At 43.7% G+C, this 20,268-nt stretch overlaps 1 protein-coding gene across 1 annotated transcript in view; it reads left to right on the forward strand.

Moving 5' to 3' along the window:
• Window positions 1-4,300, forward strand: part of DNAH8 (dynein axonemal heavy chain 8) — a 329,691-nt gene extending 325,391 nt beyond the window's left edge. The window contains exons 92-93 of the mRNA XM_090046651.1: window positions 2,814-2,935; window positions 3,811-4,300. Coding sequence (XP_089902777.1) covers window positions 2,814-2,935; window positions 3,811-4,098 — 410 coding nt within the window. The 3' untranslated portion in view covers window positions 4,099-4,300. The remainder of the gene's footprint in view (window positions 1-2,813; window positions 2,936-3,810) is intronic.
• Window positions 4,301-20,268: the final 15,968 nt, after the last annotated feature.

Consider the following 20,268-nt stretch of genomic DNA (forward strand, 5'->3'; position numbering starts at 1 on the left):
TCTGTAATAGTGTTAGTAGCATTATATTGGTGAATGCTGAGGACTATGCGTGAGAGTTTTATCAAATTGGAGTAAAATTTTAATTCATTTTTATAATACTGTACACTACCAGCAGTAATTTTTAGAAGTTGTATTGATTTCTGTAACCCATGAACAATAGTTTTTACAGGACAACATGAACACAGGCACTTTAGCAGGTCTGGTATTCCATTCAGTATATGGCAGTGCTTGATCTCTGCACATATTATCAAAAGCAAAGTTTGTGTAATGTGTAATGAGCAACGTCAGTCTCTCCTATTTGACTTCCTACATTTTCCACAAGTATCTTTGTGTTTTCCCCTGTATTTCCGCTGTGTATAGAATGTCTTCTTCACATCAGTTTACATGATTCTCATATTGTTCTTCCCAAAATCTCAACTCTACTGTGATGTCCATTGTTACTGGTCTAATGATAATGGTGATACAAGTGGCTTAGACAAAACACTTTTTACGCACAAAAATGATACACTTAACTAAGGCATGTTTTCTTATGTTTCCATTGACAGCACTTAGGCTACTGTACTTAAAGTTAGCACAAAAAAACTGTTTGCAGATTGAGTCTTTAAGCACCAGGGGGAAAATACTGTCTTTTATTGTATGTCTATACATTACCTAGCACAGGGAAGCTCCAACATCCCTCCTTTGATGCTTTTTTTAAAATTCCTGCTGTGACACCTCTAGATTGCAGTTACAGTAGTTACTCTAGTTTAGTGCAGATACCTGAATTAACTTTAAACTACCTAGTTTGGATACTGGTGGTAGTCTAGTTGTGGCCATAAGAAATCAGCATGAGCTAAATTAATCTTATTCTCTGACGCGTTTCACAGCCTGTCTTGAGTTCTCTGCTGCTGATTCCAGACTGCTACTACTACCCAAGCTAAGTACTGTAAAGCTAAACCACACCAGAGTCACTGCTGTGACTGCAGTACAGATATACTTTTTGTCATTTTTAAAAATCTAGCATACACACTGTATCACCCCTCACCCAGCCCCTCTTCTTCCCCCTCCCCCCCCCCATAAAAAAGCTGGAAAGAGCTGTTTTTTTCTAGAATACAGGTCCACTTTTGTTGTTCCCAGATGAGATCTACTCAGGTGTTGATAGTGCCTAACAATCAGTTAATTTACTGGGGGCCGTTCTTTATAGCTAGCATGTCACAAACCAGCCGTGCACCACCTCCAAGTGCCAGTTCTCTACCTCTGCCCAATCTGCTGCTCTGTTTTCAGCTCCCTGCCTGATCCATTGTGCTGCTTTATGTTTCCTGTCCCATCTATTCCTGTGCTGCCTTTCACCTCCCCAGTTTGCTGTGTGCCACACACAGGCTACTTGTGTCACTTGTTGGCCAACCCTTAACTAATGCATAGACAGACAAATTAGTGCTATCCACCCCACCTTACTAGAAAGAGAATGAAGCAGTGCACAGTATAATGATATGGACAGACCACATCTGCATGAATGGCCGATTGCACAGTTGTTACTACACAGTCATTTAGTATTTGCTTGACCAAGTACTAAATGACTGCACTGTAACTGGTGTTACTGCAGTCCCATCACCACACCTTTTTTTTTCAAACACTACTGCACAGTAGCAGCAAACTTCTGTGCAGTGGCTTGTTGCTACTGCACAGTAGTGTCGCCATCATAGTTTGTGCCTGGCGATGCTATGTTGCTGTAGCAATGAACTATATCACTGTAGTGTCTCATGTAGACATGCCCACAGATCACAAATGGAATTTAAGTTCATAAGCTGTCCATAAAAGGGATTTCTCCAATTATCTTATTCCTGCAGAGGGAAAGAGTAAGCCAGAGCATCTCCAGCTTTGGTGGGAACTCTGAGGGTGGAAACAAGTGTCACTTTTATGTCTGCATAAACATTTTTGTGGCGGCACAAAAGTCAAGCAAACAGATGTTCATACTTCTTGTTGTACAAAAAATACCTAAAATTTGTGACTGTGACACAGATGGTATCAATTTGCACCACTCTATTGTAGCAGATATCTGTTAGGTTTTTGGTGGGAGAGCGTGCTCAGCTGAGAACTGCCTGCACTTTCCAGCCACTCTGGGCAGGCAGTCCTGGGGCTTGGGGTCCTAAGTACCCCAGGAATTTCTGGGGCTTTCCCTGGGTGCATCTCTGCAAACAGAAAACCTCGGCTTTCCCCGCTTACAGAAACGTGCCCCAGGGAATTTCCAAGGTGCATCTCTGTAAACAGGGAACGTGTTGCCTGTTGTCTCGCAGGATCAGGCTCCTGCCTAATGCAGGATGACAGGCTACATATGCTTTGCCCAATGAAATGGATAAACAGTAGCAGGACACATCCCACCACAACTGATCTGCTTCATTTGGCAATATCTTTTAATATCCCAAGAGCATGCAACAGTTCCAAAAAAGGCTTGGATCATAGATTCATAGGGTTGAAAAAAACCTCAAAGATCATGTAGTCCAGCCCATGCACAGGTACAGGATGTACTGTTCCTAAACCACTCCAGATAGGTGCCTACATGCCATTTCTTGAAAACCTCCAGTGAAGGAGATTCCACAAAAAAGAATAAATGGTGCCCAGTTCACAATTTTGACAATTGTACTGCAGGGTTCCCACTACACAGAGGGGTATGAAACACAGGCATGCTTTCCAGAAAGCCAGGACCATGTGGGACCCAAGCCTTGGGTCCATTACTGTAGCCTGATGAGCAGCCTTTCTGAGAGAATCCATCTAGACTTACAACACATAATCAGTTTTGCAGATAAAACACTAAATCTTGTGGCTTGGCATTTCAGGATTCCTGACAGCAATGAGACAAGAAGCAACTCGAGCACATAAAGGCTGGGCTTTAGATACAGTTACAATACATAATGAAGTGTTAAAGCAAGCTAAAGAAGAAATCACAACACCTCCTGCTGTATGTATGACAAATGAAAATATTTCAGTATTAATTTCAATGCTTTATATTTTTGGATAACTCAGGATTTTCAAATTGCCATAGAACACTTTAACATTCTCTCAACATTTTTACTGTCTTAGAAATTAAACAGAAATCATGCAAAGTTGTGGAATTGTGGGCCCCTGACAGACGTTATACTTAAGAAGTGATTAACTGGTTAATCATATCTTAAGTAGTGACCTGGACACATGTTCATTCAATTAATGGTGTGATAAAATGAAAAATAAGTGTTATTACACATATTTTGTGTTTAGTGTGCCAGTCTGGCATGATGGGATCTGATGCTCAATCCCATGATTGCGCTTCCAGCCATGCACATGTGGCATGGCAGGAAGCGCGATTGTCAAAATCCTGCATCAGATCCCATCACACTTCTAAATTAATGTCAGGGGTCACATTTGCTATTTGTCAATTTATGAAAATAAGTTCTTAAAAGGCTAATTCAAATCTTTTCATTAGGCTATACTTTCTTCTGTGTTTTCTAAAGGCCTGAAATCGAGAATTCTTGCCATATTTGCCATTTGCTAAACATGGGCAAATTTGCACTTATACAAATGTATCTGTTTTTCAGTAATGGAATAATTGTTTTTTTACCATACACAAACAATTTTTCACCTGGTGAACTCAATTAGTAAAGTGCTTTTATCTCCATTTCAGTGGCATTATGTGCTGAGGCTTTTTCTAGTTATTTAATTTAACTTTCCTTTTTTCCTCTGGCAGACTTTTTTAATTGTAATACAACTTTCTCATTTTAGTGGCTTAAATCAGCTATGTATTTTGTAAGTGAAATAGTTATGTTTTATGCATAACTTATCTGCTTACTGTCTACACAGGAAGGGGTCTATATTTATGGACTGTACTTGGATGGAGCAGGCTGGGACCGACGTAACAGTAAACTTACAGAATCTGCACCAAAGATTCTTTTCACACCACTCCCTGTGGTGCACATATTTGCTATTAACACAACTGGTCCTAAGGATCCAAAACTCTATGTTTGCCCAGTTTACAAGAAACCAAGGAGGACGGATCTGACCTACATCACTGTGATCTATTTAAGGACAATTGTATCTCCAGACCATTGGATACTGAGAGGAGTTGCTCTTTTGTGTGACATAAAGTAAACTCTATCTTCCAAAGTATGACAGAAACACAGAATATGCAATATGTAACCAACAATATAAGCATTAAGTCTGTTTTTCCTAATTTGCTGGTTTGTCTTTTGTCTTTTTGTGTGAAATCTTTCAATGACAACAATTTAAATACAATTTATGAAGCTGATTGTTATCTCCCTCAATCAAGGGAGTAGTTGCATTAGTGCTGTTCTCAAAGGAAATTTTAAGTAAAGCATTTCACTAATGGTTACTTTTGAAAGTTTGCATACCATTACTTAAGCAAAATTTAAAATTCACTCAAATAGTAAATGTAGTATAAACTAAGGTGTTATTAAAAAGTAACACTTAAAAAAATCCAAGAAAATATGTTCTCATTATTTCTAGTTCCCATTAATTACATCAGATTTCCAGCTGGTGTTACAAAGTGATTAAGAAGTAGCAGAACATATGCAAAACACTACCAACTTTATCTTGCTCCACATGTAGGTTTTGAAAGCAACACTGGATTCTGAGTCATAAATCTGTGCCTTACCTTGACTGAAGGGAATTTTAAATTTTAAACAGAACAACTTTTCTAGAGACAACTTGACCCATACATTCTTATGGTTCCTTCCCCAGTGCTAAATTATGTTGATGTAGCAAAACTGCACTATAAACACTTGTAACTGATCCCTGTGTACTTGCCTTTGGACTGTTTGACCGTGAGCAGTTTGCCCTGTATTCAATTTAGATGATATATGTGTAGGAATAGATCAGGAAGAATAAGAGCTACGTGGAGACTACTTTAGAGACTACTTTAATGTCAGTACTTTTGTAACTAAAATATTGAGCCAGATTATATACAACTACTGTTAGTGTCCTCTCAGCATCCCAGCTTAACTCTTTGCTGGAATTTAGGCCAGAGTTCTTGGATTACCCGGTACATGACTGTTCTGCATACTGCCTTTGTACATGCAATCTGTGCAGTTAGTTTTGAGCAAGAAAACAGTTGAGGCAGCCAATTTATTAAGTGAAGCAAGATTTGCTCTTGCTTGTAAGTCTTTTATTTTGCCTATATCTTCTGCACCCCATTCTCACAAATGCCATATGCCTCTGTCAAATTTGGAAACAGTCCAGGGTTGCTACTAGGATTTCTAAGACTAAATTTCACCTTGCACTGGAAGCTACCTGGAGTTCTCTTTCACAAGAAGAGCAAGTTCTCAGTTCACTTGCTGTTGGCTGGTTTCTTTTATAATACTTGTTAGTGGCTAGTTAATGGGGTTTTGGCAGTGCCATTCTCATTTTAGCTTCTCTTTCCTCTCCGCCTCCTCTCTTCTTCAACTGAAGAATCACAAGAGCACATAATTTTTAACTCTCTGTGTCTTACTGGACACTGACAGATGTGCAGCCCCCTTGTCTAATTCATAGCCTTTCACAGAAAGTGCCATGCATTAGACCCACCCTCCTGACCCAACAGACATTTGCTGTTGGGTTGGGAGGGTGGGGATCAAGCTCCAATCTGGAGTCAATGCAACTAGGAGCTGCAGACACACAGCTTCTTTCCCCTAGCCCCACCCCATCCCTCCCAGCTCCACTGCTGTCTGCATTATCATTGGGGAGGGTGGGGGGGAGAAGAAAGGGGAGGGAGCTCGGGCTGGGGTTTGCACAACTTGTGCTGGAGTGGGAGTGGGTGGATGAGGCAAGGGGGCTCCAATCCATCCACCCCCACTCCAGTGCAGGTTAGGCAAACCCCAGCCTGAGCTCCATCACCTCCCTCCCCCCTCCCCAACTGCAGACAGCACCAGGGGTGGGACTGGGTGGCATCAGCCCAGCTGCCTGAGCATATGAAAGTTAAACTCGCTATATTCGCTATGCTCAATACAGAACAGGGGATTTTGGATTATCTTTTGTAAGGTTAGGAGCTTAAAGGACAAGCTCTATGAGGAGATACTGAGGGACCTTGGACCTCTTCAACTTCCACAAGAGAAGGCTGAGAGGTGATCTATTGGCTGCCTACAAATTCATTAGGGGGACGCAGCAAGGGATCAGAGATGCTCTGTTCACCAGGACATCTCTTGGGGGTAACAACAAACAAGGGTCACAAACTGACAGAGAGCAAATTTAGGCTAGATATCAGAAAAAACTTTTTCATGGTAAGGGTGGCCAAAATTTGGAATGGGCTTCCAAAGGAGGTGGTGCTCTCCCCTCCCTTGGAGATCTTTAAGGGAAGGCTGAATAGCCATCTGATTGGGGTCATCTGAAACTAAGCCCGCCAGGGGACACAGGGACTACCGCCACTGCTGGCGTGCTGAGCAACACTTGCAAAGCCAGGAGGCTAAGACACTTAAGGGAGCCCACCCCTGCCCCAGCCCTGGACCAATCTGTGGGCAAGGCAAGGGCCCCCAAAGGGACATTTCCCTGCCTGTACACATATGCCAGGAGCTTGGGGAATAAATTGGAGGAACTTGTCCTCCTGCTTAATACAAATAATTACAATGTCATAGGGATAATGGAGACCTGGTGAGACTCCACCCATGACTGGACCATGGGTATAAATGGCTATACCCTGTACAGGAGAGATTAAGTAGACAAAAGGGGCAGGGGCATAGCTCTCTATGTCAAGGAGAGCTGCGCATCCCTACAAGCAGATATTGGCGACCAGCGTGAACGACTGGAGACCCTCTGGGTTAAAATCCGTAGGGAACATGGCACAGGGGACAACATGGCACAGGGGACATGATGGTGGGAGTCTACTACAGACCTCCCAGCCAAAGTCAAGAGCTTGACCAGAAGTTCGCCAGATAATTGGCTGAGGCTGCATGCTCTCGATCCATGGTTGTCATGGGAGACTTCAACTACCCAGACATCTCTTGGGAAGAGCACTCAGCAAAATCTGAGCAGTTTCAAAGCTTCCTCTCGTGTGTGGATGACCTCTGTCTGACACAAGAAGTCTACGGGCCAATGAGAGGTAAAGCACTGCTCGACCTAGTACTGGCAACTGGGGATGTCCTAATCAGCAACCTAATGATCGATGGGAAGCTGAGTGACATTGACCACGAGCTGATCACTTTCAGCATCTGCCATAAAGCTGGCAAGTCAGTCAGCAATACAGAAGTCCTTGACTTCAGGAAAGCTGACTTTGACAGCTCAGGAGGCTTGTCAGTGGGGCCCTAAGGGACCATGACCCCAAGGGGAGGGGAGTTCAGGAAGAGTGGTTGTTCCTCAAGGGAACGATCCTCAATGCACATGCTAATGCTATTCCATCTCAGAGGAAAGGCAGCAAAAGGGCACAGCATCCCCCTTGGCTCTCCAGGGAACTAGCAGACCTCCTGTGGCTAAAAAGAAAGGCCTACAAAGGATGGAGGATGGAATCTACCACCAAGGAGGAATATTCCGCATTGATCCAGACCTGCAGGGAGCAAACCAGGAAAGCCAAGGCTGCGACAGAACTCCAACTAGCTACAAGTATCAAGGACAATAAAAAGTCCTTTTTTAGATATGTGGGGAGCCGGAGGAAAAGCAAAGGCAACATTGGACCCCTGCTAAACCAGATGGGACAACTGACAACCAACGCCCAAGAAAAAGCCAACCTATTTGTAGCAGGGCACTAATTTGTAGCAGGGCACTGAAAAGCAGCAGTATGGGCTCAGGTGCTAGTTGCTAGGGGCAACCAGGAGGAGCTCAGGGCTGACACCTAGTGAGTCAGCTGACCAGAAGGGGCAGGGCTGACCACTGTAAGACCCAGACAAGAGGCTGTGAGTGCTCCCTCTCTCCTAGCTGGCAGCCGGCCCGAAGGAGCACTGTTAGACCAAGGAAAAGAGGTTGGCCCTGAAAGGGGAAAAGGGAAAGACCTGGAGGTACAAACCACTAGTGTTATGGGTGCAACATGTTGCATGGTTTAGAGAACGTTTTAGGCAGGAGGCTTAGATTTGAGTTATAGCTGGTTGGCTTGCGTTATTGCTTTGGTTGTTTGTTGTTACAGCGGAGGACCGGGTGAGGCTATTAGGGGTTGGAGGAGGCCCCCCCCCAGTGCAGGCCATGATTGCGAGAGAAGCCCCCAGTGCGGGCCACAATTGTGAGAGAAGCCCCAGTGCAGGCAGGCGTGAGTCAGGGAGTGCCCACGAGGGCGTGGGCAATTGTGAGACAAGCTGGCGAGTGCCCATGAGGGCGTGGGCAATTGTGAGACAAGTGCGGGGAGCCTGTGAGGGCGCAGGCAATTGTGAGACAAGCCAGGGAACCCATGAGGGCGCGGGCAATTGCGAAAGAAGCCAAGGGGCACCCATGAGGGCGTGGGCAATTGCAAGACGAACCAGGGGGGCACCCGTGAAGGGAAAGGGATTGACCAAACAACATCCGATACATTTGCAAGGCTTGGGGCATGGTACAGGGGTGGTTGGAGCCACGCGTAGCCCTTAAGGCTTTAGCGCACTGAGTCACCTAAGACAGAGCACAGACTGGGATACATCAGGGCACCGTGTCAAAAAGGACAAAAAGGCAGCCTCCCTTAAACACTACTAACATCAAAGACGTGGCGGGTGAGATGGTGAGAGTGCGGTGACACCAACTTGGCATGGCAGGGGGTGCTAGGGGAGTTCACAGCACCCCTAGGTCTCACCCTGTCACACTATTAAATAGGTCTTTCAACAGTTGATGCCCCTGCCCATTATGGGACAGGGAGGCCTGAGTGAGGGAGATTCCCTGCCCTCCGTCAATGTAGACCTCGTGAAGGAATGCCTTGAGAGGCTGGACACCTTCAAGTTAACTGCCCCTGACAATCTACACCCCAGGGTACTCAAGGAGCTGGCGAGCATCATAGCTTAGCCCCTGGCATGGATCCTCGAGAACTCCTGGCACTCTGGTGTAGCACCTGAAGATTTGAAGAAGGTCAATGTGATTCCTATCTTCAAGAAAGGAAGGAAAGTGGATCTGGCAAACTACAGGCCCATCAGCCTGACCTCTACCCTGGGGAAGGTATTAGAAAAGATTCTTAAAGAGGCCATGCTTAATGGACTGGCCAACAGCAACTTCTTGAGGGATAGCCGGCACAGGTTTGTTGCGGGTAGGTCTTGCTTGACCAATCTTAGTTCCTTTTACAACCAGGTGACCTATCACCTGGACAAGAGAGAGGAGATTGATGTCATGTATCAAAAAAGCCTTTGATCTGGTATCCCATGATCACCTCTTGGCAAAACTGGCCAACTGTGGCCTCGGGTCCACCATGACCCACTGGCTGGGGAATTGGCTTCATGGTCGTACCCAAAGTGTAGTGATTGATGGAAGTCAATTGTCATGGTGTCCTGTGACCATTGGGTCCCCCAAGGCTCTGTCCTTGGACCTATATTGTTCAACATCTTCATTAATGGTGTGGACGTTGGAGTCAGAAGCAGACTGGCCAAGTTCACCGATGACACCAAACTCTGGGGTAAAGCATCTGCACCTGAGGACAGGAGGGCAATCCAGGCTGACCTTGACAGGCTCAGGAAATGGGCAGACGAGAACCTGATGGTGTTTAACACTGAAACATGCAAGGTTCTCCACCTTGGGAGGAAAAACCTGCAGCATCCGCATAGGTTTGGCAGTGCTACACTGGCTAGCACTACAGATGAAAGGGACTTGAGGGTCATGATTGACCACAAGATGAATAAAGCGACCAAAACGTTGGCTTGCATCCATAGATGCTTCTCAATCAAATCCCAGGACATCATTCTCCCTTTGTACTCGGCCTTGGTGAGGCCACAGCTGGAGTACTGTGTCCAGTTTTGGGCCCCACAATTCAAAAAGGATGTGGAGAAGCTTGAGAGAGTCCAGAGAAGAGCCACGTGCATGATTAGAGGTCAGGAAAACAGACCTTACGACAACAGGCTGAGAGCTATGAAAGTGCAGGCTCAGGGGCGATCTGATGGCCACCTGTAAGTTTATCGGGTGTACACTAGGATCTGGGGGAATGATTGTTCACCAGAGCGCCCCAAGGGATGACAAGGTGGAATGGTTATAAACTCCTGCAAGACAGTTTCAGGCTGGACATAAGGAAGAATTTCTTCACTGTTTGAGCCCCCAAGATCTGGAATAGCCTGCCACCAGAGGTGGTTCAAGCACCTGCATTGAATGCCTTCAAGAGAAATTTGGATGCTTATATTGCTGGGAACCTATGACCCCAGCTGACTTCTTCCCCTCAGGCAGGAGGCTGGACTCAATGATCTTCTGAGGTCCTCAATGTCTATGAACTCTATGATTTGGGAAAATAGGATTCTTTGTTTGAATACTCTTGGATGTCAAGATTCTCAGTCTCTATCTGTATGGCTCCTAACCTGAGTGTGCATATATGCCCCAAGATCAGGAGAGAAGACTTTGAATCAGTGGTATTCATTGGTATCATACATGTGCTTTTCAAACCTTTATGTTAACCCTGATGAGGGCATAGAATGGAGTGACTCTGACTCTGAGCTGCACTTCAACCATGCGGGTGAATCAAAATCTCTATAGTTATAATTATCTGTCTTATGATGCAGTTAGGTCAATCATTTAAATGCTGTATTTTGTCTAGTGGGTGGCCATATCACTACAAAAGTGACATTTAGAAAGAGCTTTCAAAATTTCCTCAAAATAAAAAATGAGAAGGTCAATTTAAAATATGCCTCTGTGAATAGCTGAGCTCAGGTTAATGATTAAAGTGAATAATAGGGGGATGGGGAAGGGAGAAATTGGGGTCAACCTGAAAGGGAAATTTTAGGTTACTCTGGTACAACTGACCCAAGGAAACTATTTCGCTTTTCATAATATCTCTTTTTTTTTAGATGCTTGAAATGGAGGAATGTTGGAGATTTAAGAAAGTTATGGAAAGTTGAAACAACGTCTTAAAGTGTCTGAACAAAACACTAGTTTTTCAAAAATTTTCTTTTTCCTGCAAAAACATTTTTGGGCTAAACTACTCATAAATTTGACACAAATTTGTGAATAATTTTTGTCAGTTTAAAACCATGCTCCCTCTTCTTTCCTTCCCCGCTTTCTCTTTCCTCATTCTCTAGAATTATACATACCAGTGCAAAATAGTGATTCAGAATAGAGGCAGTCTATTCCTAATATCAGTAACCTGTAGATTTATGTAAGCAGAGACTATGCTACCAAAAGAAGACTGCCTCTTTTGACTGTGTTATTACGAACCTGGGCCTAGCCGGAAGTGACAATGAATATGTTATCATGGTCAGGGGCTAGGGACTAATTTGCAAGGATTTCTATTTGTACTTAACTTCTTTTGGTACATGCCTGTGGAGCTCATATTTGTTTATTTCTCCCACTGCTCTCCCCTATCCCCTTTTCTATGGATACTTACATTGTGATCATGATGGACCTATGGGTACTCCAATTAATCTGAAACAATTTCCTCCATTCCAGTCCAGTTCCTATATTCTCCACATACTCTAAACCTGTCTCTAAGGGAACATTTACACAAGAATTTGCCACAGCAAGAATTGGGTTCAGTACTTCAGCGAGGTGTGATAAAGCTGGTGTCTTCAAGTTTCTATTTTTCAGACTTCCTAATCCCCAGAAAGAGGCAATGGTAACCTATTCTATATAGAAGGTTCTTACATTGCATCAAAATCCTTATGGTGAAGTTCTTTTCTACTGTGAATTTCCAAAGTCCTAGAGATGATTTGTTCATATCCCTCAACATTATATGATGCTTCCTTATGTTTATCCACCCAGCTCCTTGAAATCTATGATGTGATAGCACATTGCAACATTGACTGAGAGTGCTCCCTCTGGTCTCTCCACTTCCAAAAACTATTCACAAAATATCTCCCTAATAGTGGCTTATCAGAAGAGACAAATTCTTGGTTTACCTGTCTCTTTGTGATATCATGGATTATATGTCTTTAAAAAAGATAGTCTGCCCATCAAAGAATCTGAAAACCATTTAACAGCAGTAGCTGTCTAAATATACAAACTTGCATGATTTTAATACTCAGCAGGTACATCTACATCTGGTATTAAAGCAACACAGTAAATCTGGTGCAGCTTGCACAGTTTATGCCTGAATCAGTTGCTCCCATATGCAGTGTCTACTTGTGCACCCAAGGCCACAGCACTTTGAGCCAGAACAGAGTAGCCCTGGGCTGGCAGGGAGCCTGGGGTTTCAGCCCTGACCTCTGGGTGGCAGCGTTGGGCTGTGGAGGGGCTGGCTGGGGCACAAAGGTGCTGAAGTGTAGGGCTAGGCGGCAACAGCCCCCTGCACTTTAGCACCCTCGTGCCCCAGCCATCCCCTGTCACCATCTACATGTATGTTTGAGTGCATGTAGTTACTCCACCATAAAATTGTACTGTCCTTGACAGTACTATCTTATGGTGGAGTTAATTTACTGCGCACTAATACCAACACACATATAGACAGTGTTGCTTTACTGTGGAGCTAATTAGTCAACTTGCAGTAAAGTGCATGTGTAGATGCATCCGCTGTTGACAAATTCCTGAAAGGATTATTGCATATGTTCCTGCTAGGTAAAAAAAAACCCTGTCCTTCTTTTTGGTATTTTCCTTCATTTCTACTGCCTTACTGGATCAAGATAACCTTCAGGATAACCTATTAATCAAATTAACCTTCTTGGTAGCAATCACTTTAGCTTTGTGAGCAAGATTCAAGCTTAGGCAGAATGAATACAGTATTCATGGTGGAGTAGTTGATTTCTCTCTGTCTCTCACTCCATAAGGCATTCCATAAAACCTCCCCCAACATTGGCTTCAGACTTCTACCCCAGGCAACGTACTTATCAATATTTCCCCCCATCCCTCATTCACCTCCCAGGGAGATAAGACTCTCCTGGAAGAGTATTATTGTATCTGCCTAGGACAAAATGGCTTTGTAAGTTTAGAGTATGTGGCATTTGAAAGCAGATGGAAAGGTCACAGCAGTGTTTCTGTTAGATTTTTTACACAGAACTTGGACTCCTTCAGTAAGTCTAATGATATCAACTAGTTGATTTCACCAACTCTCATTAAATCCCATTCTCGCAGAGTTCAGGCAATGTTGGCAGCCTACCTTGGCAGAGTCCCTACAGCTAAAATTTGCAGAGTAGCTATATGGAGCTGAGTTCATATATTGACTAATCATTCTCTATGTCGGTATCTTGATCTGAATCTTAGTTTAAACAAGCAATCCTTCAATTTCCCTAGCTCCTATCTTCTTAATGAGGCTAATCACTGAAATGAAGTCTTCACAGACAAAAATTATTCTTTCTTCATCTACCTTACTATGACTTTGATTCTTTAAGGGCTGTAGATTGCACAACCTGCCCTCTTTTCCAGCTGCTTCAGTCTTCAGATCCAGAACCTCAGCAGTGAAGGAAGTGAGTAATGGCTGGGGTCACACTGCCTGCTGTCAGAGGTGGACTAATGTGTACTAGGACTCTGGGCAAGCCCAAAATTGGAGGCCTCCTCCCCTCATGGGAACTGGGCTGGGGGGGGGGAAGAAGGACCCCTTCCCCTCCTAGTGCTGGCAGAGGAGGTTCTGACTGGCCTGAGGGGCAAATGCCCACTTCTCCCTGCTCCCTGCCCCCACTATGGCTGAACGTACACACACGCATGCACAGACACAGGTGTGCACACTCTACTCTCACTCTGCACATAAACACTGACAGACACACAGACACGCACGCACACAGATGCACACACGCACAAAAACGGACACAGAAAGACATGCATGCACACAGACACACGCACACACACACAGACAGGCAGACACAGACAGACACACATGTACACTTCCCCCTCACAGGACCTCCCTCTTCCTCCACTCTCAATTAAATGGAGGCAGCCCTCCACCTCCCCCCCCGCTGTGAGCCGCCTGTGACCCTGTTTCACTCCCCACCTGGCCCTTGTTACATTGACCTGCAGGGAGCTCTGTCTGGCTGTCCCAAGAAGCCCTGAAGATGCAGAGAGATGGGCTGGGCTGGGCCAGGTGTGCTGCACTCTGTCTTTGTGGACAGGTGGCGGCACTGGAAGGGGTGGCTACGGGGGGTTAAGATTAATTTTGGGGAACTGTATCCCCCAAAGAGCTCCCAGTGCCACTGCCTGCAAAGGCGCAGTGTGGCAGGGTGCCGTGGCCCAACCTAAACCACTGCCCCAGCCAGTTGGGACACAGCTCTCCCAGCCCAGCTCAGCTCCCTCCCCCACAGACACGTGCCAGCCAACCCAACCCCCCTACACAGGCACAGCGCAGCTCTCCCAGCCTGACCCCAGTCAGGCCCGACTCCACCCCATTGGTGGAAGGACCCTGCTTCCAGCTCCCAGGGAAGCAAAGGTGAAAGCCACAGTTTTAAACTTGGCACCAAAAATGGGCCTTGAGTTTAAAACTGCAGCTTTCACTTGCCTGCTGATGAAGATCCCAGGGCCCCAAATTGGTAGGGGCTCCTGGGCTCGTGCCCAGCTCGCCTGTTTATTAATCTGCCTATGCCTGCCGTGCCCTCAGGAAGGCTAATATGCAGAGCACATGCCTGGGCACAAGAAACATTGCTTGTTAAAAGATTCTGACTGCCTGTGCATACATACCAAGAATAAGATTCACATGAACAGAACATCTTGGAAGACTCAGACATACTTTCATTCTTTCAAGAAAGGATTTAGCACAGGTATATCAGTTTTTCCAGAAAGATACCTCTGGCTAGTCACTCTCATGACTGCACATCTGAAAACTATGGATCATGGTGCTAGGACCCTGGGGACACCTCCTCTGCTACTGTGGCTAGAGCATGCTGTGGATTCCCTGAATACCAAGGATCCAGTTTCTTCATGGACCACATCTGCCCATGGGACATAGGTTGCTAACTCTTGCTGTACAGTGTTGGTGTTCTGAATCAGAGCTGTAAGCAAGCTGTTCAATGTCCTTTTGTCTCTTGGCATCCTACACATCTGGGAAGCCACTTCCCAAAGGGAATCAAGATTTGTTCAACAAAGTACTCAGCAACAGTGTGGAAGAAGTCATCTCTGCCTCACTGGAAGAACATGAGCAACAGCATATTTTTATCAAGTGCATTTAACAAACTTTACAAAGTAGGCCTCCACTCTGGTGCAGATTTATCCTTTGGTAAATAGGTACTCCCGAGATCGGTGTCCAGATAATGTCCTAAATGAAAAAGCTTTTACTTTCCATGGGGGAATACAACATATTTTTGTCATCTTGTTTTACTGTAATAAATCTACTTTATCCTTTCCCTCTCTACTTCAGTGTTTCACTGCCTGCCTCTTCCCATGTCTGAAGAACCAGGGAAGAAACTTCTAAGCAGAAAGTATCTTTTTTTTTTAAACCAGGGAGTCCTATCTGTTAACAGTTTGCCCCTCATTCTACCTATTTGCTAATTGCCCACAATAACCTTATAACTCCCTCTCAAAGGAGTTAATATACCATACACAGCAGCGGAGCCAGGACTTACTACATGAAGTTCAAATAAGTGGAGTGTTTCTTAGCTTTAGAAACACTTGTGTGGTTGGTAGTGAGGTCCCCAAAGACACTGGCCTACCTTGCAGGCAAATGCCATAGCAAAATGCCATAGCTCATTTGTGCTCCCATCAGTGAGAAGCTATTAACAAAATGGAAAGTTATAGTAAGAAATTCTCCTAACACTAATGACCTTTACTTTGTTTTCATTCTGTGATTGTGCCACATCCTTTAGGTTTCCACATTTGAATATATTTAGGCAGAAGGAAAGCTGGTCCAGATTATCACCTAAGGTAGGGGCACTTGTCTCCTTCAAAGGAATGTCAATAAATAGATTTTAAAAAACCCTTTTTGTTAAAAGGCAAAAAACCCATAAGTTTTCTGCCAGAACTGAACATCCCCTTTAGTTAAGCCTTAGCCTCTATATCGTAATTGCACACTGGAAAATGTCTTCCTGTGCACAGACTGCAACACTAGACACAGCCATCCCCATTCATTTTATACTGAACTTTTAGAAAATTAGAGGATAGTCAATCATTTCTTCTCTGTCAACCACAAATGTATGGCCCAAAAAGGATTATATACATTGCCTGAGAGCTGAAATACCAAACTGTCTATCTCACAGCTATTGATCATTCATTTCCTTTACAGAGTACTCTTCATCTAACTAGTCCTCTGAAACGGGTACTATAAGCTACCAACTATTCATCTGCAACAAGGTTGCTGTGCTCCAGAATCCTGCCAATTTCAGGCCCTGTGCTACCACAGTCTGCATTAGCTGAGAACATTTCATCCAAGGATGACGCTCTCTATTAAGTGGCTGGGTAACTTTAACTGATAACTCCATGAATGGTCATGAATGTTTAAAAAAGGGGTAAGATGTGTTTTCTGGGTTGTCATCCTGGCCAGTATCAGGAAGAAATCCTCTAACCCTAATAAATTGCATGGATGTCAAATTATTTTATAGGTTTTACAAATTCTTCTGCATTTTGTCATTGTTTGGGTTAACTCATCTACTTGCTAGACTATTAGGATCCAAGATGGCGTAAGAGATTTATATATTTCTCTAAACATCATTATGCACTTATTACAGCAGCATGTTTAAAACAATAGACACATTTTTAATCTTCCTCTTGTTTGCAAAATGCCATAAACTTTCTTAATAATAGATACCTGGATAGAAAATCTAAAAATAATTAAGTCACAACCCCTAAAATTCCAGCATTTCAGGTTGAAAATTGGAGAACTTTGCTTTAGCTGAGATAATGTGTCAGCATCCACTGGGGCACTCCCTGGCCTAAAGGTGGAAGTGGGTCCTGGAGTCACCTCCTAGAGACAAGCAGGCATATGATTACAAGCACTCATTTACCTGATTTACATGGGTCATTTATAGTATACATGTGGCAGGTGTACAAAGATTCAGCTCAGCTGAACCTGGTTTCAATTAACTGAACATCTGTAGGACCTAGGCATGCTCCAAACATGCTTTACACTCGCTCATAATGATTCAATGGTGAAATCTTTCTGGTTTCATCCCTAAATTTATATTTCAGTTCTCTAAAGTGTTTTAATAACTTTATTAGTGTGTCCCATATCATAGGTGTTGGTGCTCACAGAAAACACATACCAATTTTCATTTCTGGTGGGGCTTTTTTTTTTTTTGGAAGCATCTCTACTCTTAGCTTCAATTGGCTGTATAAGGAATGAACTCAGTAGAAAAATATTTCCATGCTATTGCTGCTACAGACCCATCACAGAGCACAAGATTCAGTAACTTTATGAAATTGGTGTTCTCAGCTGGGACAGAAGACTTGTCACTCCTTAAGGCCCTTGGACTACACTTACAGTAATAGTGTACTGGACGGCACCTTTTCTGCCCACAGTTTAAATCTTTCTGGTTAAGGGGACAGCAGCTTGGCACTCGGCAACCTCAGAAGCAGGACTGACGGCTTGGGGTATATTTTAAGAGCTTATCTATTTCTACTGCAGTAGTACCTACAGGAGTTTATAAATGTGGGCCACATTGTCCTAGATATTGTATATATATTTTGTTAATGAAATAACAAATGCTAGGACAATCTGACTGCAGATGCTGTTCCTGAATGGCAAATAAACTATGGGTTAGATTCACAATGAGAACTGAAAGGTTCATTCAGATATTTCTGTTGGAGAAAACTTAGGCAGCATATATTTCCTAACTAATGTCACCTGCAAAATTGTGCAGGTTTCTTATGAAACAGCATTTTCTCTTCTTTAGGAAACTTGAGGGGGAATGGCGTGTGAATTTGGGAGAGCTTGGGAAGAGAAATTGAAGATGTTTAGGTTTTTTTGTATTTGTTTATGAATTTACTGAGGCCAGCAGCCACGTTCTAGTTGAGTTTGGTAGTGGGCTTCTCTGAAAGCTGCATCTCAAGAGCTTCCCCCTACAAAGGACCAGTTACTGTAGGAGACCGAGGACAGTGATAATGAGATGATATCTCAGTCCACCAGAGTCAATCCAAGGCAGAGCTCTGAGTATCAGAAATGGGATTTTAAAACAGGCCTTGTATTCAATGAGGAGCTGGAGCAGAGATGTGATGATTTCACAGCAACTAGTATTAGCAGATGAACTACCAGATGCAATGTTTTCAAGGCATGTAGTATTATTCCAAATCAACCCTAGAAGTCATAAAATACATGATGGCCATATCTGTGTCTGAAATAATTCAATCCATTGGCTTGTCATTGATAAAACTAAGAGGCTTCTGTAGCTCTGGCTATTTTAGTATTCATTAGCAATGAGGAGACCAATGTGACCCAGAGGCTGTGAACTGACAATGTGCCAGGTAGATAACATTGACTTACTGAGAATGGATTAAATAAGTTTAAATGTTTCCCTCTTCTTATTTATGTTGCTTTAGTTTGCCTGGGTTCAGCTTTAGCTGCAAGCGCTTTATCCAAGTGCTGATTTTTTTTTGCCTTTATCAGACAAAAGCAGTTCTTATCAATGCAGAATGCAGTTCCATCTCCATAATGCTGATACTTCAGCCTTCATTTTTTCACCAACTCCCCTGACTATACAAATAGCAAATAAGATAGGGCAGGGATTCTCGCCCTTCTGCACATTATGGACTACATTTTAATAGTGATTCATAGACCATCTACTTTCCTCTTCTTGATTGCACATGCTGTTCTAAGACAGAGGACTTGACATTTAAGATGTTTTTGAGGGTTTGCAGCCAACTGGGCATTCAATTTTGCTACTCAATGCCATCAGGATTTGTTAAATGACATAGATCAGACAATGTCTGCTCTCAGATGGATTGGGGGCATCTGTATCACTGAGATGTACGTTGACAAGTTGAAAACTACCAGATCATAAACTGCTGCATCTACAGAGGAAAGCTGTATTGAGTTTCACTTGTCTAAGTTGACTGTCAGAGGTTTCCAAGTTACATGGCACACTTCCAGAACAAACATCTACAACTACTGCCCAGGTGGTTCTGAGCCAGACATACTTCTTATTGTCCATGAGAAACCATATCGATATGTTAGTCCCACCATAAATCAGAACCCTGAACTAATTCAATATTCTACTGAAGGGGAAAAATTAGAGCTGGCCTAAAGACTTGCTTTATTAAATCATGTCACAGTCCTAGTACCACTCCTCCTGTTGATGCTTACTGTGTTGCTGGGTTTGAACTCCAGTGCACTTGACCTGTGTATTTCTAATTGTCTTGGGTCTTAGGTTCCAACCTCCCTAGCACTCAGTGCAGACTCCATCTGCCTTCCCTTTCTGGAAGCTGGACCTTGTAGTCTATATGCCTTTTAGAACCCAGGCCACTGTTAAGACTCCTTTCTCTCCACTGCTAAGATACCCCCATATCTTAAAACACCCTTTCTTAGAACTCCAACTTCATGGGCAATTTGCACTTACAGGTCAAGTCACACACAGCAGTGCATGTAGATGAATGTTCATGTTCTCTGGAATAACCCATCAAGTAACTATACTCATCTAAGTTAAAAAGGTTCAGAAACAGACAGATGTGCAGCTCTCTCAGCTAGTAGGCACAATTACAGTGCCTCCCCACTAAGTGTTGGGGGACTGGTTAATAGCCTGTTTATCTTTTGCAAACCAGTCTCCAAGGATAGAAGTGCACAGACAAATCAAACCAGTGTAACATGCACCGGTATAGTTTTACCCCTGATTCTTTCAGTGGAATTCTCCATTGGATTGGGCAAAAATGCCTTGGTTTAGGGCTTTGTGTTGTCCATCCTCTACTTTTTGTGCACTGGAATAATGCTGATTACACTGTTGTTAACTGTTTCTGTCCACACCTACTGAAAAGCACCCAGACTTATGGTTTCAAGGATGGAGAGGTTTGGTCTAAGTAAACAGAGGTATTACACAGCTACAGTCAAAATAACAAATGCTCATGTTGCTGCCTCTGTTTCCTCATTACTCTGGAGCATTTTTAATCCTTAAATCACTATCTCCTCCAGAATATGAAATCTCTCTCTATTTTGCAGCCAGTTTCTTTTGCTCTGCTTGCAATCTTTGGTGAGAAGCCTGCTCTTTTGTAACCTTTAGCCCCCTTTTTCAGGTGATCAAAGATCTGTCACCACTTATTGTATTAATTGATTACCTCCTAGAAAAGGTGGTTTTTGTTGGGGGGGGAGGGGAGGTGGGCTTCTATGTAAATAGAGGCTCATTAAAGGTTTAACCACTCTCTTTTGCTCACTCTATGTCGCAGTCCCTACAAATTTCAGTTCAAGGTAGAGACAAAACCCTG

This window comes from Crocodylus siamensis, chromosome 1 (genome assembly GCF_052110815.1).
Source record: "Crocodylus siamensis isolate JL-2025a chromosome 1, ASM5211081v1, whole genome shotgun sequence".
In the NCBI taxonomy this organism is placed as follows: Eukaryota; Metazoa; Chordata; order Crocodylia; family Crocodylidae; genus Crocodylus; species Crocodylus siamensis.